Source organism: Hordeum vulgare, chromosome 5H (assembly GCF_904849725.1).
Source record: "Hordeum vulgare subsp. vulgare chromosome 5H, MorexV3_pseudomolecules_assembly, whole genome shotgun sequence".
Classification (NCBI taxonomy): Eukaryota; Viridiplantae; Streptophyta; class Magnoliopsida; order Poales; family Poaceae; genus Hordeum; species Hordeum vulgare.
The window spans coordinates 3,338,927-3,366,425 of NC_058522.1; the positions used below are offsets into that span (position 1 = coordinate 3,338,927).

At 46.2% G+C, this 27,499-nt stretch overlaps 1 protein-coding gene across 1 annotated transcript; it reads left to right on the forward strand.

Annotated features, from left to right (window-relative positions):
- The first annotated feature begins 31 nt into the window (after window positions 1-31).
- LOC123397691 (disease resistance protein RGA4-like) lies at window positions 32-26,907 on the forward strand. The gene is made up of 4 exons (XM_045092229.1): window positions 32-1,037; window positions 24,215-26,394; window positions 26,467-26,525; window positions 26,647-26,907. The coding sequence occupies exons 1-4, from the start codon at window positions 199-201 to the stop codon at window positions 26,719-26,721; spliced, it is 3,153 nt and encodes a 1,050-aa protein (XP_044948164.1). The 5' UTR covers window positions 32-198; the 3' UTR covers window positions 26,722-26,907.
- The last annotated feature ends 592 nt before the right edge of the window (window positions 26,908-27,499 follow it).

The following is a 27,499-nucleotide window of genomic DNA, read 5'->3' on the forward strand; positions in this document are numbered from 1 at the left end:
AAAAAAGGCTTTTCAAAAATAGCACCTCCAAAAAAACAATGCACAAGCGTTGTCGTTGCATCTTAGGCCACACATAAGGGAGTGCTGTGCAACAAGTGCTGACTAGTGACCTCTTATGGCCTCCCCTCTCCTTCTCTCTAGTTTGTCAACTTCACCTGCCTGAACCACCAAAGCAACCGCGATTGACGTACGGGAGAGATGGTGTTGCCGGCGGGGTTAGTAGCGGAGAAAGCGGCGGCCACTGCGTTCGCGAACGTCGTCCTGGGAAGACTCATCAAGGAGCTGGAGAACAAGTACCAGATTTGGAGTAGCATCCACACTGAAATCTCGTCTCTGCAGGAAGACCTCAGGATCCTGGCGGCAGCCGTAGACGATCAGCAGGTCAGTGTTGCAGGTTCTTGTAGCACGGTGGTCAGGAGGGTGTACGGCGAGCAGATCCGAGAGCTGACCCACGACATCGAAGACTGCGTGGAGCGCTTCCTGCACCGCATCACCTGCAAGGCCGGAGCCTCGCGGGCTCGCCGGACAGCACACGCCTTGAGGTCGCTCCGCCGACGTCTCCGGTTTGCCGCCAAGATCAAGGAGTTCCGGAGTCGCGTCGTGGAAGCACGCGAGCGGGCGTTGAACGCTGCGACTGGTGCTGCTTCTGCAAGTGTGCCTGATAGCGGTGGTGCCCAATCCTCCAGCAAGCAGGGATCCATGCAGGGTTGCCCACCCGTGGGTATCGAAGAGGCCATAAAGGAGCTTCGTGCTCTGCTCCACATCGAACCAAACGACCAAGATGGAGCTGCGATTCAGGCTCAGCTGCGGGTGGTCGCCATGGTGGGATTTGGTGGCTCGGGGAAGACGACCCTCGCAAGGGCAGTCTACGAAATAGTCCACAGGCAACGGGCACTTCCTTGTGCTTGGATTGACGGGCACTCGCTGGATCATACGGATGCTGATAGCATAGTCAAACATATACAAGACATGCTTCGTTCCGGTGAAGGGTGTCCCCCTTCCACGACGTTATCTCTCCACCAGGACAAAGGAAAAAGGTAAAATTTCGTTGCACATAATTAAGTTGCCTAGCATACTTTTGATTGCAATATCTGATTAAATACTCCTTCCGTTTCAAAATAAATATCTTTAATTAAATATAATTTTGTATTAAAGTTGCACTAAATCAATACAAAGTTATATACTAAATCAAAGACATTTATTTTGACACGGAGAAAGCATGATGATACGAATAAAGTTTTGAGCAATTTTTCGAATAAATTAATCCATGAAATAATCACTAACATGATATTGACTAGATTCATGACGTATGATTACGAAGCAGACTAGCAAATACTACGCATATAGCTAGTACTGCTAGAACTAAAATAAACATGAGCGGGATAAACGAGCTATACCCTTCAATCGGCCAGTTGGCCGTAGCAGCATCATCCTCGCCTTCTTCCCGGCTTCGACCTTCTCGCGGGCGAGACGGTCGACTTCGGTTGATGAAGACATGGTGATGAAGAAGGCGACACAGACGTAGATGAAGCAGACAGACGAAGGCGAGTAGTCGCGTGATCGCTCCTCCAAAACCTAATCGCCCCTCTCCCATACAGGATCCGGAGAGGCGGGGTTTCGGAGCCCTGCTCTCCCGTCGACCGTGTACGCGGTGAACAGGACGGAGTCGCCGGCGACAACAGCAGCAAAAGGAACGAGCGCGTGAGGCGGAGGTGATCTGATCTCGTTACGTCTAGGGCTGGCGTTAGCCTTACTTACATAGGTGTAAGGCGCGTTCTTTACGTACTCTCTGTTCTTGACCGGCAAAAATAAGCGCGTATGTATGAGCTCGGCTTCGCTCATTCCCCCGGCGCGGCGCGTCGTGGCGAGGCGGGCGGCGTAGGAGGAGTGCACGATGGCCTCTTCTCTTCTCATGCTCCAATAGCATGTAGAAGAGACCCTTATAAAGTGGTCCAACTCCCACTCCACTAGCAAGGTGGGACTCAACTTCCCAGCATCCCTTGTCATGCCACCACCTACATGGGCCCTTGGAGATTTCTGAAATTGTCTCATGGACCTTAGGCCCATCACAAATTTCAACAATCCCCCACCAGATCTCAAGGGAACATTGTGTTCTTTCGTTCCAATCACGTTTTTGATATACCAGCATTTCAGTGAAGACATGTTAAGGTTGAACTTCACCTGGAGCAAGTAGCTACACTCCTCTACAACTGAAAAATGGACTATGACTTGAATTATCAGTTTGGCGTAAAGAAGGTTCACCACAAGTCTTACTAGTATTAGGCTGCAATATTAGTCACACTACTGGTCTGTTCATGAGTTTACTAGAGATCACCCAAATCTCATTGATTGTGACCACCAGTCGGGGTCATATAGGTGTGTTCCTCTAAAGATCGCTCTGTAGGACAGCATCTTGCTTACACATAAGCTTTAGAACACATTAAGACAGTAGTCATCCTATCATACAATATCCAAGAGTATTGCATCTCCAACGGAGTGGGTTAGGAAAGTTACTCTCCTCAGTTCACCACTCGCTTGTTTTCTCAGGTCCTACTTCACGGGATCTCCGATCATATAGGTTGGGTTACTGCCATGTCAACTCATGTGGATCTCATACCCATCTCCCTCGATGCACTATCTATCACAACACGTGATAGCCCTTTAGTAAAGGGATTTGCCAGATTCTTAGACGTTTGGATGTAATCCAACGCTATCACTTCGGAGTTTCTTAAACGTCTGACAGACTTCAATCTCATTCTTATATGTTTGTTGGACTTCATGTTGTCCTTTGAACTCTTCACTTTGATAATAATTGTCTAATTATCGCAGTTCATAAGGATAGCCGGAACCGGCTTCTCACCACAGGCAAGTCCATCAAAAGATCTCGAAGAAATTTTGCTTCTACACCAGATGTGTCTAATGCTGTTAATTATGCTTCCATTGTCGATCTCGTTAAGATCGTTTGCTTGCAAGACTTCCAGGAAACAACACTACCTCCAAGAGTAAACATATACTCAGTAGTGTTGTTCATCTCATCAGCATCAGAGTTCCAGTCCGCATCACTATACCCTTCAAGTACTAAAGGGTATCCCGTATAGTGAAGTCTGTGGTTGATAGTACCTTTCAGATAGCGCATGATTCTTTCAATAGCACGCCAATGAACATCACCCGGATTGGCAACAAACCGGCTCAGTTTGCTCACAGCAAACGTGATGTCACGCCTCGTTGCGCTAGCTAGATACATAAGTGAACCAATAATTTGAGAGAATCACAATTGATCTATAGCTGTGTCTGTGAACTTTCGAATCAGCACTCTAGGATCATATGGTGTTTGAGAAATTTTGCAGTCTGAATATCCATAGCGACTCAAAATCTTCCCAACATAGTGGGATTGCAGAAGTGTAATCTCACTCTCATCATCTCTTAAAAGCTTGATGTCCAAGATAACATCACCCACCCAAGGTCCTTCATCTCAAAGTTCTGAGATAGAAAAGACTTAACCTCCTCAATCACTTTGAGGTTGGTTCCAAATATCAGTATGCCATCAACATACAAGCACAATATAACTCCTTTGCCCCCACTATGGTGATAGTATACACATTTGTCAGCTTCATTAACAACGAAACCAAAAGATGCCAAAGTTGTGTTAAACTTCTCATGCCATTGTTTAGGTGCTTGTCTCTGGCCATATAAAGATTTCAACAACTTACACACCTTTCCTTCCTAACCATCTATCACAAAGCCATCTCGCTGTTGCATATAGATTTCCTTAACTAGCTCTCCATTCAGGAAAGCCGTCTTAATGTCCATTTGATGAACGAGAAGACTATGCGAGGCCTCCAACGAGAGTAGTACTTGAATGATGGTCAATCTGGCCATAGGTGAATAAGTGTCAAATAAATCTTCTTCTTCTTTTTAGGGATAACCCTTTGTTGGGGAACGTCGCATGGGAAACAAAAAATTTCCTACGCGCACGAAGACCTATCATGGTGATGTCCATCTACGAGAGGGGATGAGTGATCTACGTATCCTTGTAGATCGTACAGCAGAAGCGTTAGAGAACGCGGTTGATGTAGTGGAACGTCCTCACGTCCCTCGATCCGCCCCGCGAACAATCCCGCGATCAGTCCCACGATCTAGTACCGAACGGACGGCACCTCCGCGTTCAGCACACGTACAGCTCGACGATGATCTCGGCCTTCTTGATCCAGCAAGAGAGACGGAGAGGTAGAAGAGTTCTCCGGCAGCGTGACGGCGCTCCGGAGGTTGGTGATGACCTTGTCTCAGCAGGGCTCCGCCCGAGCTCCGCAGAAACGCGATCTAGAGGAAAAACCGTGGAGGTATGTGGTCGGGCAGCCGTGAGAAAGTCGTCTCAAATCTGCCCTAAAACCTCTGTATATATAGGTGGGAGGGAGGGGGGCCTTGCCTTGGGGTCCAAGGACCCCCAAGGAGTCGGCCGAGCCAAGGGGGGGAGGACTCCCCCCCCCAAACCGAGTTGGACTTGGTTTGGTGGGAGGAGTCCCCTTCCCTTCCCACCTCCTTCCCTTTTTTTTTCCTTTCCTCTTGATTTTTCTTCTCTTGGCGCATTGGGCACTTGTGGGCTGTCCCACCAGCCCACTAAGGGCTGGTGTGGCTCCCCCAATGCCTATGGGCTTCCCCGGGGTGGGTTGCCCCCCCCCCCCCGGTGAACTCCCGGAACCCATTCGTCATTCCCGGTACATTCCCGGTAACTTCGAAAACCTTCCGGTTATCAAATGAGGTCATCCTATATATCAATCTTCGTTTCCGGACCATTCCGGAAACCCTCGTGACGTCCGTGATCTCATCCGGGACTCCGAACAATATTCGGTAACCAACCATATAACTCAAAAACACATAAAACAACGTCGAACCTTAAGTGTGCAGACCCTGCGGGTTCGAGAACTATGTAGACATGACCCGAGAGACTCCTCGGTCAATATCCAATAGCGGGACCTGGATGCCCATATTGGATCCTACATATGCTACGAAGATCTTATCGTTTGAACCTCAGTGCCAAGGATTCGTATAATCCCGTACGTCATTCCCTTTGTCCTTCGGTATGTTACTTGCCCGAGATTCGATCGTCAGTATCCGCATACCTATTTCAATCTCGTTTACCGGCAAGTCTCTTTACTCGTTCCGTAATACAAGATCCCGCAACTTACACTAAGTTACTTTGCTTGCAAGGCTTGTGTGTGATGTTGTATTACCGAGTGGGCCCCGAGATACCTCTCCGTCACATGGAGTGACAAATCCCAGTCTTGATCCATACTAACTCAACTAATACCTTCGGAGATACCTGTAGAGCATCTTTATAGTCACCCAGTTACGTTGCGACGTTTGATACACACAAAGCATTCCTCCGGTGTCAGTGAGTTATATGATCTCATGGTCATAGGAACAAATACTTGACACGTAGAAAACAGTAGCAACAAAATGACACGATCAACATGCTACGTCTATTAGTTTGGGTCTAGTCCATCACGTGATTCTCCCAATGACGTGATCCAGTTATCAAGCAACAACACCTTGTTCATAATCAGAAGACACTGGCTATCATTGATCAACTGGCTAGCCAACTAGAGGCATGCTAGGGACGGTGTTTTGTCTATGTATCCACACATGTAAATGAGTCTTCATTCAATACAATTATAGCATGGATAATAAACTATTATCTTGATACAGGAATTATAATAATAACTATATTTATCATTGCCTCTAGGGCATAATTCCAACAGTCTCCCACTTGCACTAGAGTCAATAATCTAGCCCTCACATCACCATGTGAATTACATTGTAATAAATCTAACACCCATACAGTTCCGGTGTTGATCATGCTTCGGCCGTGGAAGAGGTTTAGTCAGCGGGTCTGCCACATTCAGATCCGTGTGCACTTTGCATATATTCACGTCCTCTCCCTCGACGTAGTCGCGGATGCGGTTGAAGCGTCGTTTGATGTGTCTGGTCTTCTTGTGAAACCGTGGTTCCTTTGCTAAGGCAATGGCACCAGTGTTGTCACAGAACAAGGTTATTGGATTCAGTGCACTTGGCACCACTCCAAGATCCGTCATGAACTGCTTCATCCAGACACCCTCCTTAGCCGCCTCCGAGGCAGCCATGTACTCCGCTTCACATGTTGAATCTGCTACGACGCTTTGCTTGGAACTGCACCAGCTTACTGCACCCCCATTAAGAATAAATATGTATCCGGTTTGCGACTTAGAGTCGTCCGGATCTGTGTCAAAGCTTGCATCGACGTAACCTTTTACGGCGAGCTCTTCGTCACCTCCATACACGAGAAACATCTCCTTAGTCCTTTTCAGGTACTTCAGGATATTCTTGACCGCTGTCCAGTGATCCACTCCTGGATTACTCTGGAACGTACGTGCCATACTTATGGCCAGACTAACATCCGGTCTAGTGCACAGCATCGCATACATGATAGAACCTATGGCTGAAGCAGAGGGGACGGAGCGCATATGCTCTCTATCTTTATCAGTTGCTGGCACTGAGTCTTACTCAATTTCTTACCTTGTAAAACTGGCAAGAACCCTTTCTTGGACTGTTCCATTTTGAACCTCTTCAAAACTTTATCAAGGTATGTGCTTTGTGAAAGTCCTATCAGGCGTTTTGATCTATCCCTATAGATCTTAATGCCTAGAATGTAAGCAGCTTCTCCTAGGTCCTTCATAGAGAAACTTTTATTCAAGTAACCTTTTATGCTCTCCAAAAGCTCTATGTTGTTTCCAATCAGCAATATGTCATCCACATATAATATTAGAAACGCCACAGAGCTCCCACTCACTTTTTTGTAAATACAAGATTCTCCAACCACTTGTATAAACCCAAATGCTTTGATCACCTCATCAAAGCGTTTGTTCCAACTTCGAGATGCTTGCACCAGTCCATAAATGGATCACTGGAGCTTGCACACCCTGTCAGCATTTTTAGGATCGACAAAACCTTCGGGTTGCATCATATACAATTCTTCCTCAAGGAAACCGTTAAGGAACGCCGTTTTGACATCCATCTGCCAGATTTCATAATCGAAAAATGCAGCTATTGCTAACATCATTCTGACGGACTTAAGCATCACTACGGGTGAGAAAGTCTCATCGTAGTCAACTCCTGGAACTTGTGAAAACCCCTTTGCCACAAGTCGAGCTTTATAAACGGTCACATTACCGTCAGCGTCCGTCTTCTTCTTAAAGATCCATTTGTTCTGAATAGCCTTGCGGCCCTCAGGTAGCATCGCCAAAGTCCACACTTTGTTCTCATACATGGATCCTATCTCGGATTTCATGGCTTCTAGCCATTTGTTGGAATCTGGGCCCACCATTGCTTCTTCATAATTTGCAGGTTCATTGTTGTCTAACAACATGATTGATAAGACGGGATTACTGTACCACTCTGGAGCAGCGCGTGATCTCGTCGACCTGCGTGGTTCAACAGAAACTTGAACTGGAGTTTCATGATCATCATCATTAACTTCCTCCTCAACCGGCGTCGCAACGACACAGGTTTCCCCTTGCCCTACGCCACCATCCAGAGGGATGAGAGGTTCGACAACCTCGTCAAGTTCTATCTTCCTCCCACTCAATTCTCTCGAGAGAAACTCCTTCTCGAGAAAAGCTCCATTTTTAGCAACAAACACTTTGCCCTCGGATTTGAGATAGAAGGTGTACCCAACTGTCTCTTTTGGGTAACCTATGAAGACGCACTTTTCCGCTTTGGGTTCCAGCTTTTCAGGCTGAAGCTTTTTGACATAAGCATCACATCCCCAAATTTTAAGAAACGACAACTTGGACCTCTTGCCATACCACAGTTCGTATGGTGTCGTCTCAACGGATTTTGATGGTGCCCTATTTAAAGTGAATGCAGCTGTTTCTAATGCATAACCCCAAAATGATAACGGCAAATCAGTAAGAGACATCATAGATCGCACCATCTCTAACAAAGTACGATTACGACGTTCGGACACACCATTACGCTGTGGTGTTCCAGGCGGTGTTAACTGCGAAACAATTCCACATTGTCTTACGTGAGTACCAAACTCGAAACTCAGATATTCACCCCCACGATCAGACCGTAGGAACTTGATCTTCTTGTTACGATGATTTTCCACTTCACTCTGAAATTGCTTGAACTTTTCAAATGTTTCAGACTTGTGCTTCATCAAGTAGACATAACCATATCTACTTAAATCGTCAGTGAAGGTGAGAAAATAACGATATCCGCCGCGTGCCTCCACGCTCATTGGACCACACACATCGGTATGTATGATTTCCAATAAGTCACTTGCACGCTCCATCGTACCGGAGAACGGAGTCTTAGTCATCTTGCCCATGAGGCATGGTTCGCACGTGTCAAGTGAATCGAAGTCAAGTGACTCCAAAAGTCCATCAGCATGGAGTTTCTTCATGCGCTTTACACCAATATGACCTAAACGGCAGTGCCACAAAAATATGGCGCTATCATTGTTTACTCTAACTCTTTTGGTCTCAATGTTATGTATATGCGTATCGCTATCAAGATTCAATATGAACAATCCTCTCACATTCGGTGCATGACCATAAAAGATGTTACTCATAGAAATAGAACAACCATTATTCTCAGATTTAAAAGAGTAACCGTCTCGCAATAAACAAGATCCAGATATAATGTTCATGCTCAACGCAGGCACTAAGTAACAATGATTTAAGTTCATCACTAATCCCGATGGTAGCTGAAGTGACACTGTGCTGACGACGATTGCATCAACCTTGGAACCATTTCCTACGCGCATCGTCACTTCGTCTTTCGCCAGCCTTCGCCTATTCCGCAGTTCCTGTTTCGAGTTGCAAATATGAGCAACAGAACCGGTATCAAATACCCAGGCACTACTACGAGAGCTAGTTAAGTACACATCAATAACATGTATATCAAATATACCTGATTTTTCTTTGCCCGCCTTCTTATCTGCCAGATACTTGGGGCAATTGCGCTTCCAGTGACCCTTACCCTTGCAATAGAAGCACTCTGTTTCAGGCTTAGGTCCAGCCTTGGGTTTCTTCGGCGGATTGGCAACAGGCTTGCCGCTCTTCTTCGAATTGCCCTTCTTGCCTTTGCCGTTTCTCTTGAAACTAGTGGTCTTGCTCACCATCAACACTTGATGCTCTTTACGGAGTTCAGACTCTGCGACTTTCAGCATCGCAAACAACTCGCCGGGAGACTTGTTCATCCCTTGCATGTTGTAGTTCAACACAAAGCCTTTATAGCTTGGCGGCAGTGATTGAAGGATTCTGTCAGTGATAGCCTCTTGCGGGAGTTCAATCCCCAGCTCAGCTAGACGGTTTGAGTACCCAGACATTTTGAGCACGTGTTCACTGACAGACGAGTTTTCCTCCATCTTGCAAGCATAGAATTTATCAGAGGTCTCATACCTCTCGATCCGGGCGTTCTTCTGAAAGATAAACTTCAACTCCTGGAACATCTCAAATGCTCCATGACGCTCAAAGCGACGTTGAAGTCCCGGTTCTAAGCCATACAAGACTGCACATTGAACTATTGAGTAGTCCTCCTTAAGTGCTAACCAAACGTTCTTAACATCCTGATCAGCCGTAGCGGGTGGTTCATCTCCTAGCGCAGCATTAAGGACATAATCCTTCTTCCCAGCTTGTAAGATTAGCTTAAGATTACGAGCCCAGTCTACAAAGTTGCTTCCATCATCTTTCAACTTAGCTTTCTCTAGGAACGTATTAAAATTCAGGGTGACTGTTGCGTGAGCCATGATCTACAACACAAATATATTCAAAGTGGACTTAGACTATGTTCAAGATAATTAGAGTTCAACTTAATCAAATTATATGCTAAACTCCCACTCAAAAAGTACATCTCTCCAGTCATTTGAGTGGTTCATGATCCACTTACACTATCCCAAGTCCAATCATCACGTGAGTTGAGTATAGTTTCAGTGGTAAGCATCCCTATGCTAATCATATCAACTATATGATTCATGATCGACCTTGCGGTCTCATGTGTTCCGAGGCCATGTCTGCACATGCTAGGCTCGTCAAGCTTAACCCGAGTGTTCCGCATGCGCAACTGTTTTGCACTCGTTGTATGTGAACGTTGAGTCTATCACACCCGATCATCACGTGGTGTCTCGAAACGACGAACTGTAGCAACGGTGCACAGTCGGGGAGAACACAATTTCGTCTTGAAATTTTAGTGAGAGATCACCTCATAATGCTACCGTCGTTCTAAGCAAAATAAGGTGCATAAAAGAATTAACATCACATGCAATTCATAAGTGACATGATATGGCCATCATCACGTGCTTCTTGATCTCCATCACCAAAGCACTGGCACGATCTTCTTGTCACCGGCGCCACACCATGATCATCCATCAACATGTTGCCATCAGGGTTGTCGTGCTACTTATGCTATTACTACTAAAACTACATCCTAGCAAAATAGTAAACGCATCTGCAAGCACAAACGTTAGTATAAAGACAACCCTATGGCTCCTGCCGGTTGCCGTACCATCGACGTGCAAGTCGATATTTCTATTACAACATGATCATCTCATACATCCAATATATTGTTGGGGAACGTTGCATGGGAAACAAAAATTTTCCTACGCGCACGAAGACCTATCATGGTGATGTCCATCTACGAGAGGGGATGAGTGATCTACGTACCCTTGTAGATCGTACAGCAGAAGCGTTAGAGAACGCGGTTGATGTAGTGGAACGTCCTCACGTCCCTCGATCCGCCCCGCGAACAATCCCGCGATCAGTCCCGCGATCTAGTACCGAACGGACGGCACCTCCGCGTTCAGCACACGTACAGCTCGACGATGATCTCGGCCTTCTTGATCCAGCAAGAGAGACGGAGAGGTAGAAGAGTTCTCCGGCAGCGTGACGGCGCTCCGGAGGTTGGTGATGATCTTGTCTCAGCAGGGCTCCGCCCGAGCTCCGCAGAAACGCGATCTAGAGGAAAAACCGTGGAGGTATGTGGTCGGGCAGCCGTGAGAAAGTCGTCTCAAATCTGCCCTAAAACCTCCGTATATATAGGTGGGAGGGAGGGGGGCCTTGCCTTGGGGTCCAAGGACCCCCAAGGAGTCGGCCGAGCCAAGGGGGGAGGACTCCCCCCCCCCAAACCGAGTTGGACTTGGTTTGGTGGGAGGAGTCCCCCTTCCTTCCCACCTCCTTCCTTTTTTTTCTTTCCTCTTGATTTTTCTTCTCTTGGCACATTGGGAACTTGTGGGCTGTCCCACCAGCCCACTAAGGGCTGGTGTGGCTCCCCCAATGCCTATGGGCTTCCCCGGGGTGGGTTGCCCCCCCCCCCCCGGCGAACTCCCGGAACCCATTCTTCATTCCCGGTAACTCCGAAAACCTTCCGGTAATCAAATGAGGTCATCCTATATATCAATCTTCATTTCCGGACCATTCCGGAAACCCTCGTGACGTCCGTGATCTCATCCGGGACTCCGAACAACATTCGGTAACCAACCATATAACTCAAATACACATAAAACAACGTCGAACCTTAAGTGTGCAGACCCTGCGGGTTTGAGAACTATGTAGACATGACCCGAGAGACTCCTCGGTCAATATCCAATAGCGGGACCTGGATGCCCATATTGGATCCTACATATGCTACGAAGATCTTATCGTTTGAACCTCAGTGCCAAGGATTCGTATAATCCCGTACGTCATTCCCTTTGTCCTTCGGTATGTTACTTGCCCGAGATTCGATCGTCAGTATCCGCATACCTATTTCAATCTCGTTTACCGGCAAGTCTCTTTACTCGTTCCGTAATACAAGATCCCGCAACTTACACTAAGTTACTTTGCTTGCAAGGCTTGTGTGTGATGTTGTATTACCGAGTGGGCCCCGAGATACCTCTCCGTCACATGGAGTGACAAATCCCAGTCTTGATCCATACTAACTCAACTAACACCTTCGGAGATACCTGTAGAGCATCTTTATAGTCACCCAGTTACGTTGCGACGTTTGATACACACAAAGCATTCCTCCGGTGTCAGTGAGTTATATGATCTCATGGTCATAGGAACAAATACTTGACACGTAGAAAACAGTAGCAACAAAATGACACGATCAACATGCTACGTCTATTAGTTTGGGTCTAGTCCATCACGTGATTCTCCCAATGACGTGATCCAGTTATCAAGCAACAACACCTTGTTCATAATCAGAAGACACTGGCTATCATTGATCAACTGGCTAGCCAACTAGAGGCATGCTAGGGACGGTGTTTTGTCTATGTATCCACACATGTAAATGAGTCTTCATTCAATACAATTATAGCATGGATAATAAACTATTATCTTGATACAGGAATTATAATAATAACTATATTTATCATTGCCTCTAGGGCATAATTCCAACGGTCTCCCACTTGCACTAGAGTCAATAATCTAGCCCTCACATCACCATGTGAATTACATTGTAATAAATCTAACACCCATACAGTTCCGGTGTTGATCATGCTTCGGCCGTGGAAGAGGTTTAGTCAGCGGGTCTGCCACATTCAGATCCGTGTGCACTTTGCATATATTCACGTCCTCTCCCTCGACGTAGTCGCGGATGCGGTTGAAGCGTCGTTTGATGTGTCTGGTCTTCTTGTGAAACCGTGGTTCCTTTGCTAAGGCAATGGCACCAGTGTTGTCACAGAACAAGGTTATTGGATTCAGTGCACTTGGCACCACTCCAAGATCCGTCATGAACTGCTTCATCCAGACACCCTCCTTAGCCGCCTCCGAGGCAGCCATGTACTCCGCTTCACATGTTGAATCTGCTACGACGCTTTGCTTGGAACTGCACCAGCTTACTGCACCCCCATTAAGAATAAATATGTATCCGGTTTGCGACTTAGAGTCGTCCGGATCTGTGTCAAAGCTTGCATCGACGTAACCTTTTACGGCGAGCTCTTCGTCACCTCCATACACGAGAAACATCTCCTTAGTCATTTTCAGGTACTTCAGGATATTCTTGACCGCTGTCCAGTGATCCACTCCTGGATTACTCTGGAACCTACGTGCCATACTTATGGCCAGACTAACATCCGGTCTAGTGCACAGCATCGCATACATGATAGAACCTATGGCTGAAGCAGAGGGGACGGAGCGCATATGCTCTCTATCTTTATCAGTTGCTGGCACTGAGTCTTACTCAATTTCTTACCTTGTAAAACTGGCAAGAACCCTTTCTTGGACTGTTCCATTTTGAACCTCTTCAAAACTTTATCAAGGTATGTGCTTTGTGAAAGTCCTATCAGGCGTTTTGATCTATCCCTATAGATCTTAATGCCTAGAATGTAAGCAGCTTCTCCTAGGTCCTTCATAGAGAAACTTTTATTCAAGTAACCTTTTATGCTCTCCAAAAGCTCTATGTTGTTTCCAATCAGCAATATGTCATCCACATATAATATTAGAAACGCCACAGAGCTCCCACTCACTTTTTTGTAAATACAAGATTCTCCAACCACTTGTATAAACCCAAATGCTTTGATCACCTCATCAAAGCGTTTGTTCCAACTTCGAGATGCTTGCACCAGTCCATAAATGGATCACTGGAGCTTGCACACCCTGTCAGCATTTTTAGGATCGACAAAACCTTCGGGTTGCATCATATACAATTCTTCCTCAAGGAAACCGTTAAGGAACGCCGTTTTGACATCCATCTGCCAGATTTCATAATCGAAAAATGCAGCTATTGCTAACATCATTCTGACGGACTTAAGCATCACTACGGGTGAGAAAGTCTCATCGTAGTCAACTCCTGGAACTTGTGAAAACCCCTTTGCCACAAGTCGAGCTTTATAAACGGTCACATTACCGTCAGCGTCCGTCTTCTTCTTAAAGATCCATTTGTTCTGAATAGCCTTGCGGCCCTCAGGTAGCATCGCCAAAGTCCACACTTTGTTCTCATACATGGATCCTATCTCGGATTTCATGGCTTCTAGCCATTTGTTGGAATCTGGGCCCACCATTGCTTCTTCATAATTTGCAGGTTCATTGTTGTCTAACAACATGATTGATAAGACGGGATTACTGTACCACTCTGGAGCAGCGCGTGATCTCGTCGACCTGCGTGGTTCAACAGAAACTTGAACTGGAGTTTCATGATCATCATCATTAACTTCCTCCTCAACCGGCGTCGCAACGACACAGGTTTCCCCTTGCCCTACGCCACCATCCAGAGGGATGAGAGGTTCGACAACCTCGTCAAGTTCTATCTTCCTCCCACTCAATTCTCTCGAGAGAAACTCCTTCTCGAGAAAAGCTCCATTTTTAGCAACAAACACTTTGCCCTCGGATTTGAGATAGAAGGTGTACCCAACTGTCTCTTTTGGGTAACCTATGAAGACGCACTTTTCCGCTTTGGGTTCCAGCTTTTCAGGCTGAAGCTTTTTGACATAAGCATCACATCCCCAAATTTTAAGAAACGACAACTTGGACCTCTTGCCATACCACAGTTCGTATGGTGTCGTCTCAACGGATTTTGATGGTGCCCTATTTAAAGTGAATGCAGCTGTTTCTAATGCATAACCCCAAAATGATAACGGCAAATCAGTAAGAGACATCATAGATCGCACCATCTCTAACAAAGTACGATTACGACGTTCGGACACACCATTACGCTGTGGTGTTCCAGGCGGTGTTAACTGCGAAACAATTCCACATTGTCTTACGTGAGTACCAAACTCGAAACTCAGATATTCACCCCCACGATCAGACCGTAGGAACTTGATCTTCTTGTTACGATGATTTTCCACTTCACTCTGAAATTGCTTGAACTTTTCAAATGTTTCAGACTTGTGCTTCATCAAGTAGACATAACCATATCTACTTAAATCGTCAGTGAAGGTGAGAAAATAACGATATCCGCCGCGTGCCTCCACGCTCATTGGACCACACACATCGGTATGTATGATTTCCAATAAGTCACTTGCACGCTCCATCGTACCGGAGAACGGAGTCTTAGTCATCTTGCCCATGAGGCATGGTTCGCACGTGTCAAGTGAATCGAAGTCAAGTGACTCCAAAAGTCCATCAGCATGGAGTTTCTTCATGCGCTTTACACCAATATGACCTAAACGGCAGTGCCACAAAAATATGGCGCTATCATTGTTTACTCTAACTCTTTTGGTCTCAATGTTATGTATATGCGTATCGCTATCAAGATTCAATATGAACAATCCTCTCACATTCGGTGCATGACCATAAAAGATGTTACTCATAGAAATAGAACAACCATTATTCTCAGATTTAAAAGAGTAACCGTCTCGCAATAAACAAGATCCAGATATAATGTTCATGCTCAACGCAGGCACTAAGTAACAATGATTTAAGTTCATCACTAATCCCGATGGTAGCTGAAGTGACACTGTGCCGACGACGATTGCATCAACCTTGGAACCATTTCCTACGCGCATCGTCACTTCGTCTTTCGCCAGCCTTCGCCTATTCCGCAGTTCCTGTTTCGAGTTGCAAATATGAGCAACAGAACCGGTATCAAATACCCAGGCACTACTACGAGAGCTAGTTAAGTACACATCAATAACATGTATATCAAATATACCTGATTTTTCTTTGCCCGCCTTCTTATCTGCCAGATACTTGGGGCAATTGCGCTTCCAGTGACCCTTACCCTTGCAATAGAAGCACTCTGTTTCAGGCTTAGGTCCAGCCTTGGGTTTCTTCGGCGGATTGGCAACAGGCTTGCCGCTCTTCTTCGAATTGCCCTTCTTGCCTTTGCCGTTTCTCTTGAAACTAGTGGTCTTGCTCACCATCAACACTTGATGCTCTTTACGGAGTTCAGACTCTGCGACTTTCAGCATCGCAAACAACTCGCCGGGAGACTTGTTCATCCCTTGCATGTTGTAGTTCAACACAAAGCCTTTATAGCTTGGCGGCAGTGATTGAAGGATTCTGTCAGTGATAGCCTCTTGCGGGAGTTCAATCCCCAGCTCAGCTAGACGGTTTGAGTACCCAGACATTTTGAGCACGTGTTCACTGACAGACGAGTTTTCCTCCATCTTGCAAGCATAGAATTTATCAGAGGTCTCATACCTCTCGATCCGGGCGTTCTTCTGAAAGATAAACTTCAACTCCTGGAACATCTCAAATGCTCCATGACGCTCAAAGCGACGTTGAAGTCCCGGTTCTAAGCCATACAAGACTGCACATTGAACTATTGAGTAGTCCTCCTTAAGTGCTAACCAAACGTTCTTAACATCCTGATCAGCCGTAGCGGGTGGTTCATCTCCTAGCGCAGCATTAAGGACATAATCCTTCTTCCCAGCTTGTAAGATTAGCTTAAGATTACGAGCCCAGTCTACAAAGTTGCTTCCATCATCTTTCAACTTAGCTTTCTCTAGGAACGTATTAAAATTCAGGGTGACTGTTGCGTGAGCCATGATCTACAACACAAATATATTCAAAGTGGACTTAGACTATGTTCAAGATAATTAGAGTTCAACTTAATAAAATTATATGCTAAACTCCCACTCAAAAAGTACATCTCTCCAGTCATTTGAGTGGTTCATGATCCACTTACACTATCCCAAGTCCGATCATCACGTGAGTTGAGTATAGTTTCAGTGGTAAGCATCCCTATGCTAATCATATCAACTATATGATTCATGATCGACCTTTCGGTCTCATGTGTTCCGAGGCCATGTCTGCACATGCTAGGCTCGTCAAGCTTAACCCGAGTGTTCCGCGTGCGCAACTGTTTTGCACTCGTTGTATGTGAACGTTGAGTCTATCACACCCGATCATCACGTGGTGTCTCGAAACGACGAACTGTAGCAACGGTGCACAGTCGGGGAGAACACAATTTCGTCTTGAAATTTTAGTGAGAGATCACCTCATAATGCTACCGTCGTTCTAAGCAAAATAAGGTGCATAAAAGAATTAACATCACATGCAATTCATAAGTGACATGATATGGCCATCATCACGTGCTTCTTGATCTCCATCACCAAAGCATTGGCACGATCTTCTTGTCACCGGCGCCACACCATGATCATCCATCAACATGTTGCCATCAGGGTTGTCGTGCTACTTATGCTATTACTACTAAAACTACATCCTAGCAAAATAGTAAACGCATCTGCAAGCACAAACGTTAGTATAAAGACAACCCTATGGCTCCTGCCGGTTGCCGTACCATCGACGTGCAAGTCGATATTTCTATTACAACATGATCATCTCATACATCCAATATATTGTTGGGGAACGTTGCATGGGAAACAAAAATTTTCCTACGCGCACGAAGACCTATCATGGTGATGTCCATCTACGAGAGGGGATGAGTGATCTACGTACCCTTGTAGATCGTACAGCAGAAGCGTTAGAGAACGCGGTTGATGTAGTGGAACGTCCTCACGTCCCTCGATCCGCCCCGCGAACAATCCCGCGATCAGTCCCGCGATCTAATACCGAACGGACGGCACCTCCGCGTTCAGCACACGTACAGCTCGACGATGATCTCGGCCTTCTTGATCCAGCAAGAGAGACGGAGAGGTAGAAGAGTTCTCCGGCAGCGTGACGGCGCTCCGGAGGTTGGTGATGACCTTGTCTCAGCAGGGCTCCGCCCGAGCTCCGCAGAAACGCGATCTAGAGGAAAAACCGTGGAGGTATGTGGTCGGGCAGCCGTGAGAAAGTCGTCTCAAATCTGCCCTAAAACCTCCGTATATATAGGTGGGAGGGAGGGGGCCTTGCCTTGGGGTCCAAGGACCCCCAAGCCCCTTCCTTCCCACCTCCTTCCTTTTTTTTTCTTTCCTCTTGATTTTTCTTCTCTTGGCACATTGGGAACTTGTGGGCTGTCCCACCAGCCCACTAAGGGCTGGTGTGGCTCCCCCAATGCCTATGGGCTTCCCCGGGGTGGGTTGCCCCCCCCCCCCCGGTGAACTCCCGGAACCCATTCTTCATTCCCGGTAACTCCGAAAACCTTCCGGTAATCAAATGAGGTCATCCTATATATCAATCTTCATTTCCGGACCATTCCGGAAACCCTCGTGACGTCCGTGATCTCATCCGGGACTCCGAACAACATTCGGTAACCAACCATATAACTCAAATACACATAAAACAACGTCGAACCTTAAGTGTGCAGACCCTGCGGGTTCGAGAACTATGTAGACATGACCCGAGAGACTCCTCGGTCAATATCCAATAGCGGAACCTGGATGCCCATATTGGATCCTACATATGCTACGAAGATCTTATCGTTTGAACCTCAGTGCCAAGGATTCGTATAATCCCGTATGTCATTCCCTTTGTCCTTCGGTATGTTACTTGCCCGAGATTCGATCGTCAGTATCCGCATACCTATTTCAATCTCGTTTACCGGCAAGTCTCTTTACTCGTTCCGTAATACAAGATCCCGCAACTTACACTAAGTTACTTTGCTTGCAAGGCTTGTGTGTGATGTTGTATTACCGAGTGGGCCCCGAGATACCTCTCCGTCACACGGAGTGACAAATCCCAGTCTTGATCCATACTAACTCAACTAACACCTTCGGAGATACCTGTAGAGCATCTTTATAGTCACCCAGTTACGTTGCGACGTTTGATACACACAAAGCATTCCTCCGGTGTCAGTGAGTTATATGATCTCATGGTCATAGGAACAAATACTTGACACGCGGAAAATAGTAGCAACAAAATAACACGATCAACATGCTACGTCTATTAGTTTGGGTCTAGTCCATCACGTGATTCTCCCAATGACGTGATCCAGTTATCAAGCAACAACACCTTGTTCATAATCAGAAGACACTGGCTATCATTGATCAACTGGCTAGCCAACTAGAGGCATGCTAGGGACGGTGTTTTGTCTATGTATCCACACATGTAAATGAGTCTTCATTCAATACAATTATAGCATGGATAATAAACTATTATCTTGATACAGGAATTATAATAATAACTATATTTATCATTGCCTCTAGGGCATAATTCCAACACCCTTGGCCACAAGCCTAGCCTTGTACTTTTCAATTGTACCATCGGGCCTAAGCTTACTTTTGAACACCTACATGCATCCCAATGTTTTGCAACAATAGGGACGATCAGTAATTTCCCATGTCCTATTAGCCATCATGGAATACATCTCCCCACGGACCGTAGCTTTCCAGTAGTTAGCATCTGGAGATGCATACGCTTCTGAAATAGAAGTGGGGTTATCATCCACGAGGTATACGAAGAAATCATCACCAAAGGTCTTTGCAGTCCTTTGTCTCTTTCCCCAACCAAGAGTTTCCTCATCATCATCCTCAGGATTTTTATCATGTGTTCGTTCATAATATTCCATAGGAATGACATGCTCGGGAGGTTCCTCGGATTCCTACCTAGAAGTGATTTGCATATCTCGCATAGAAAAAATATACTCAAAGAATGTAGCATCCATCAACTCCATAATTGTACCGACCTTCACGCAGGTACCTTAGATTTCAGTACTAGAAATCTATAGCCAACGCTATTCTTAATGTAGCCCAAATTAACGCAGACCATAGTATTTGGTCCAAGATTACACTTTTTAGGGATCGACACATTGACTTTCGCCAAGCAGCCCCAAGTACGTAAGTACGAGAGCGTCGTCCTTCTCTTCGACCACTCCTCATAGGGTGTGACCTTATTAACTTTTGTAGGAACTTTATTCAGGACATGACACACAGTTAATATAGCCTCTCCCACCATGCCTTGGATAAACCCGATGAATCTAACATGGCGTTAACCAAATTAGTTAGAGTACGGTTTTTCCATTCGGCAACCCCGTTTGAGTGGGGTGAATAGGGAGGCGTCCTCTCATGAATAATATCGTGTTCCGCACAAAAAGAATCAAATTCATTCGAGAAGCACTCTCCACCACGATCAGACCAGACTCGTTGAATTTTCTTTTCAAGTTGATTCTCAACTTCTGTCTTTTAAAGTAGTGTAGAGCTTCATGTTTAGTATTCAACAGATACACATAGCAAATTTGTGCAATGTTGGGATCCCGGCGGTGCTTGCACTGCTTGTATGCTTGGGGTTAGCCTATGTCCTTAATCCCCCAAAGGTGTTTGAAATCACCCTCGAGGAGAGCTCGGCTGACGTGAGTTCGGATGCCCCGAGCATTGCAGGCTTCAAGGTCGGATCAGGGATGAAGTTTGTCTCGATAATTGGGTTCACGGCCTCGGAGGCCGAAGCGTCGAGGTCTGTGAGCTCCTTTAATGGGGACGAAAGCCTTGTTAACACAAGGTCTCCCCGGGGTCGGCAGTGAACTCTAGGCTCCCGAACATGACTTCCTCACCGGGGAAAAAAAATTCTGGTCTGACCGAGGCGGCCAGCGGGATCGGCGTGCAAAACGATGCTTCTGAATGCGAAATTGTTTCCGAGGACGAACAAGTCCCTGTTGCAGATCTCCTCGCTGATCACCCGGCGTGGCCATCGAACCCTTTGGAGATCCCACAGTGGAACTCTCAATGAAAGCACCAATGTCAGTGTCAAAACTGGCAGATCTCGGATAGGGGATCCCGAACTGTGGACCTTGGATCGATGGGTTGTAGGAAGAAGGGGAAGGCAAATGTTTACCCAGGTTCGGGCCCTCCTATGGAGGTAATACTCTATGTCGTGCTAGATTGTATTGATGAAGATGATTACAGAGTAGATCTACCTCGAGATCGTATATGTAAAACCCTAGATGATTCAGCCCGTTCTACTCGGATAGGGGCCTCTAGTTTATATAGACACTAGGGGCCCTAGGGTTTACAAGTTATCGACTACAGTCGGGGTAGGTGAGCCGACCTAGTCCTTCTAATTTTGGAGTCCACGCCAGTCTTCAGAGCTTTCTTTCCAACGTACGGGGTTTGCCCACCATCCGGACTTCGATGACGTGGTCCACGGTTCAGCTCCACGAGGACCCCTTAATCCAGGACTCCCTCATCCATCTTCACGTTGATCTTCATCTTCACATCGGTTACTTAGACACAGGGGGACACATCTCTTCACCCGTCACATTTCTTTTTCTTTTTGTCGTTCGTGACAGAACGACACCTCCTGTCCAGCAGCAACACAATTCGTCATATATGTGCAACTCAACTTTACTGTATACGAACTCGCTGGAACTCCTTGATCATGAATGAAAACGCAAGGCAGAATTACCCTTTTTCATTCCCTCTCGCTGTCAGTTCTTCTTGATCAGTGATGTACCTCAACTGCAGCAGAAGACTCAAAGCTCGAGCTCTTGGACACATCTTGCAAGAACTGACGTGCACACCTTGTCAACGGCACACAACTTTGTCGTCTCCTGCTTGCACTTTCCAATGATGATCTCGATGATATTCTCAGTGCCACAATTTCAGCGCCCCCGCAATCATCAACGATCACCATTGCCTTGTCGACGACATCATGTCGCCCTACTCTAGTTCATTCCGCCGAACAACAATCACTTTTGTGTCGCTTCTGACAACACCCTCACTACCTTCTCTTCGTCGCTCTCAATGAGCACCACCAAATCCTCCACGTCGCACCACCACTCAGCGACTATATCGCTCATCGCGAGGCGCTAGTCGGCTCGCCACCCCGGGGCAAATGTAGTTTCACCTCGACTTTGCTCTAATATCAATTGTTGGAAATCGTCCACAGATCGATCACATCAAATCACGGCGAACGAGCACACGTGTCGTGCCCCTCTTCTCTCTTTATTTCTCTTTTCTTCGGACACAAATCTGCTGACTCTTGCTATCTATATATAGCATAGCAGCCACCCAACTGAGACCTATACCTACACGTACCTGAGAGGACTAACCAAATCTAGTAGGACTAGACTCGCGCACACACGGACACGGCAGGACAGCCTATCCTACCACGCCATGGACTCAAACATGATAACTTCCCTAAACTAATCAACCGGCAAAGCTGATCACCCTTTGCTAATTCTAATCAGATTTGAACTAGCTAGTACTCCCATTTTGAGTCGCGCGTGGCCTTACAAGCCTGACACACTAGTACATTTCTAGCCAAACTTATAGTCCCTTCGTCCCAAAATAAGTGACTCAAAAATGATTCAACTTTGTATTAAAGTTAGTGTAAAGTTAAGTCATTTTTAAGTCAATTATTTTGGAACCAAGGGAGTATATGTTTGGATTAAACTAACAGCTGACTCTATAAATTGGATTTGAACCGCCTATAGGTTGGAGAAGCATGGATGGGTTAATTGTGTCCTTTGCTCTCTTTGCAAAAGGATGCAAGAAACAGGTACCCATCTACTCTTCAAGTGTCGGTACACAATTAGACCTTGGGCATTGATCATACAAAAGCTTGGTCTTGTGTACATGGACACCTCCACCTTGATGGCTCCATCCTTGAGTGGTGGGATAGACGAACCGGCAAACAAAATCCCAATAGGTGAGCATCGGCCTTCTGATCATACTCGTCTTCTGGGCTATTTGGAACGAGCAAAATGCTAGGATTTTCCGACATAAGAGTGCTCCGTCATTAATCCTCCTACACAAGATCCTTGTGTTGGCCAAGCTTTGGGTTATCGTCGGTGTCAGGAATTTAGAGCATTTGTTATCATGCGAGTAGTTGTCATCCGTAATTTTGGGTGATTGTAGAACTCTATTATGTTTTGATTTTTTTAGAAAACGAGGATTTTCCCCGACCTTTGCATCTGGAGATGCATGCAAACATTTTATTAACTATTCGTAAAGACCACAAGTAGTACATCAGTTTGTTCGAAACCACCATCTTAACAACAACTGTCGCTAGTCCTAACCATTTGATGAAGGGGTACCGATAGTCCGAGCCTAATATCAAATAGACGTCGCACCAAAGCCTAACATCTACAGCCGGAAGCCCCAACTGAGCCACATATTGGGTTTAGGATACAAACCGGTCCGACGCACTCTCATGCGTCGTGGCCGCCATCTTCCACCATTCGGTCTTCAGAGTAGAAACTAACACACCGACTTGCCAGACCTCTCTGCCATCGACATCACTATGACATCAGAGAGCGTCCACCTCCTGCGCGAGTCCATCTCCGTGCATCAGACGCGGAGTCTCCGCTGCGAAATGCCACCGAGATCCACCGCCATCAATGAGTAAGATGAAGCCCCACTCCACCAAAGAAGCCCTTCACTGGTCCCTCAAGCCCATTTACACCTCCAAGAATGACATCCCCAAGAGGAAAAATCTCACCTGTGCGCCGCCGTCATCCGATCTACTGATCTAGGGTTTTCTCCGGAGGTAGCGGATAGAGGTCTTGAGCTTCTCCATGGTGATGGCCTCAAAAAGGTAACGCCACAGAAGAGTGCCGCCATCGCCGGACTTAGCGAAAAGCCAAGAACTAGGTTTTCACCCGGATCCGCTCGACGAACCTCCATCTCGCATCGTGCGAACCAACGACCACCGATCTCCGACACCGGGGAGTGAGCTAGCCACTCAGGCCAGATCAGATCTGACCGTAGGGCCAACTACGCGTGCAGCCGACCAGCCCACCAAATCCCTCCATGCCGCCACCGATCCGAGGAGATGCAGCGCCATGGCCAGATGCAACAGCTCCACCGCTCGCCGCCGGGAGCGAGCCACCACCGCGAAGAGGCTCGGATCTGGGGACGCACATCCACGCGCCTGGATGCCTCGCGCCACCCACGCGCGCGAGAAGAAGGGGCTCCTCCGCCACCGTCGTCAGCCACCTGGGCTTAGCCCAACGGTTTCCTCCAGCGACGGCGAAGGGGAGGGGTGGGATGGGGAGAGACCGGCGGTTAGGGCTGGGGCCCCTCGGCCGTCCGCACGGGGGGCGCGGAGGGGAAGGTTGAAAAAAAAACTCTCTCCTGATTTAATGGATGAGGCAAATCTTTTGCCTCCATTAAAAAAAATTAACCTATTGATCACAGTAAACATTTTTTAAATATAGTTCATAGTAGCAAAAACTATTTTTAGCCTGAAGCATGGTACCCTTCCAGAGCTCCAAATCATCTGATTTGATCTCCGATTGTGATTATAACGTGCGTGAATAGAAATAGTTGTCACCTAGCAAATGCTGCAACACTCCACCCTCTTTACAAAGTTAAAAATATTTGTTTTGATATGAAAAGTTATAGATCGGTTGTAGTATACTATGTGTGTTATACTTTTATTTCCATTTGCCGAATTGTCTATCAGGTATTTAATCATTTTTTTGAACCTTTCAGGCATTTAATCGTTATTGATGACATTAAGAAGAAGCACTTGATACACTGGGATACAGTGAGGAATGCCTTCAGGAATAATGGGAGAATAATTTTGACAACGAACAATCGGTTCGTAGCTAATAGATGCTGCAATCATCCCCGCGAAGAGGGTAGATGTACCTTTGGTCATGTGTATAACATGAGAAGTCTTGGAGAGGAAGATTCTAGAAAAATTGCTCTGCTTGGAAGAGATACACCTGAGATAGTGATGGGTTCAGAAAAACTGCTGAAGAAATGTGATGGTCTTCCTCTAGCACTTTATAGTGTGGCCTGCGAACTAGGCTCTGAAATGGAACCTACGGGGAAATTCTGCAAAAAATTATGCAGTGACCTGGGTACATATCTGGAACGCGAAGACGACGAGCCTAACTTTGCAAGGCTTCGAGTTGTGCTTAGGGAAAACTACACCAGTCTGTCCAATCACACTGTAAGGACCTGCTTGTTGTATCTAGGTATATTCCCAATTGACCGTCCACTAAAAAAGAACGTAATAATCAGGCGATGGCTGGCTGAAGGATATGCACGCCATTATGAAGGGAGGCACCAAAGTGTAGCTGATGAGAATTTCAAGGCCTTTACCCACAGGAGTATTGTTCTGCCTGCTGTACCAATCAGTAATTTCATAGAGAAGGCGTGCAAAATTCATGGTATCATGCACGCCTTCATGTTGCACAAATCCATGTGCAGGAAGTTCATCATGCCCTTTGGTACTCAGCACAAAAAAGTCCGCCACTTGTTTATCCATGATAGCCAATGTGGAAATTATGAAATCAAGCCCGACATGGATTTATCTCGGGCCCGATCTCTGACTGTCACAGGGCAAGCAGGTGGTGCTATTTCCAGGTTCAACAAGTACAAACTTGCAAGAGTGTTAGACCTGGAAGGATGCATTGATGTGAAAGATTGTCATGTTAAAGACATATGCAAGCTATGGAATCTGAGATATCTAAGCCTCGGGCCTGATATCACAGAGATACCCAAGGAAATTGCACAACTGAAGTTGCTGGAGACACTTGATGTAAGCAAGACAAGGGTGAATGTGCTCCCTGTGGAGGCCATTGGACTACCCTGTTTGATTCATCTGATTGGAAAGTTTAAGCTTGAAGATCCCGTCAAGATGAAGAAGCCGCCAAAAGAATGTATGCTGGAGACCGTTGCGGGGATTGTTGCCGACAATGGTCGGGGATGTTTGCAACTTATGGACCATATGAAAAAGTTAAACAAGGTCAAGATATGGTGTGAGGGTGAGGAAACCAAACAAGGTCAGATTGACATGAATAATCAACTCTTCAAGGCCATCCAAAAGTACATCAAGAAACCTCCTATGGATGAGCTAAATGATCGCTCCCTGTCCCTTCACTTCCAGAAATTGCCCCAAGGTTCCCTGACTGTTCTAGATCAACTTTGTGAAGACCACAGCTCGAGGGCAGGAGATTCATATCATCTCAGCTCGCTCAAGCTACACGGAAACTCCAGCTCAGCCACATTGCCTAAGTTTGTTGCCTTGTTTCATGATCTCACTACGCTAAGCATTTCGACTAGCATGACTGTGACTCAACATCTTCTGTCAGTCATTGGCGAGATGGCTAAATTGTTGTACCTGAAGATGACTGCGAACAGCATCGACGGCGATGGTTTCGTCATAGAAGATGGGAAGTTCAGGAGCCTGAAGCGCCTATGTCTTGTGCTGAAAGTTGTGAGACCATTGGTCCTATCAATTGAAGATGGAGGTGGGCTGGCCATTAGCTCGCTCCAGCTGATCTGTAAGAATCTAGATGGTCTCTCGTGCGTCGGAATCAGGCACCTCCCTGAACTAAAGGAAATTGTCCTTCATCCTGATGTGGATGAAGAAGCAAGGCAAGCGTGGGAAGCTGAGGCAAGGAACCACCATAACATGCCACATGTTTTCTTCATCCCAAGTGACCTTGAGGACACTGACCACTCCAGAGTGGAGGCTGCGATCAACGCTTTTTCTCCGGTTGAAGTAGCACATTCGGATCACATGCGACAGGAACCAGCTGCTGCAGTTGTGGGGGAACCAGCACATGAGGATCACATGGAGGTGGAGCTGGAGAATAATTTTAAAGCTCCGGTCAAATCAGGCCCCGTGGTTAATTTCCACGTTAACGGAGTACATGAAGGTACACTTTTAGCAAAAAACTTATCTTATCCCGGTTAAACTTTATTTATCGGGATGGCTTGTTTTCATTCAGGTTGGGACAAGGAAGCTTTGGTGAAACCGCCAAATATGAAAAAAGGGAAGCTTGCTCAGGTATGTGCCTGCCAAAGCTATCTGTTGTGTTGCTCTTAGAGCATCTCCAATGGATGCTTTAATTTTTTTTCAGCGTCGAAATAGCAATAATGCGGCGTGCTAACACTTTGTTCTCTAACAGATGCAGAAAAACACGGCAGCCAATCCGGCGGCCCAACTTGCAACGGCCAGCGCGTGTAATCCGACGCCTCAATAATGCAGCCGAAAGCCAGCGCGTTCAAAATTTGCAGTGCAGGCGTTGACGTTTTTTGTGTGCACTTTATGTTAGAGCTTCTGTTGAGCGTTGTTTCCTCTCTCCGGTGCCCAAGAAGCGAATATTTTAACGAGCGGAGTAATTTTTGAATGCATATTGAAGATGCTCTTATATATTTTTGCAATGACAAGTGACCTGTTTTGGTACCCCCTCAAAAGTTATAAAGGGTAAGCTTGTCTTTTACTATGAACTAGGAAAATTGCTCGTACGTTGCATCGGGAGAAACAAAACATCACACGTGACATATATAATTTGATATTACATGTTAGAGTGCAAATACCACTTTTCATAAATCAACGTTGTCCCCGTCGAGGAATTGGATCACTCAATAAGGGCCATTAATGACTAAAACGATGAATCGATTGAGAATACAGTTCTTTGCTTGCTGGATTGTGGATTAGTAGCGGATGCATTCAACCAGGGTCCAAAATTCTATTGATGCATGATGCGCTAAAATAGTATGGGATTTTTTTACAGTGGCTAGAATATTTGTGGTTTGTAATTTTGTATACCGTCCATCCACTGGTTTGACGGCAGCAAATGCCCGTAATTTCTGAATAAATATCTACTGGCATATATGTGGAAGTAATATGCAAGAAACAAACTACCACATCACGGATCTCAGGATGCTCCAAGTTTCCGCAATAAGTTCAATTAGCTGTAAGTGATTTAGGAGCAGTGAAATCAAGTATATCATCTGTACTGTTCACACAACAGCGAT

Coding starts and splice junctions, on each gene's coding strand:
- LOC123397691 (XM_045092229.1), top strand. CDS start 199: ATGGTGTTGCCGGCGGGGTTAGTAGCGGAGAAAGCGGCGGCCACTGCG. Junction 26,395..26,466: donor CGTTAACGGAGTACATGAAG/GTACACTTTTAG, acceptor GTTTTCATTCAG/GTTGGGACAAGGAAGCTTTG. Junction 26,526..26,646: donor AAAAAGGGAAGCTTGCTCAG/GTATGTGCCTGC, acceptor GTTCTCTAACAG/ATGCAGAAAAACACGGCAGC.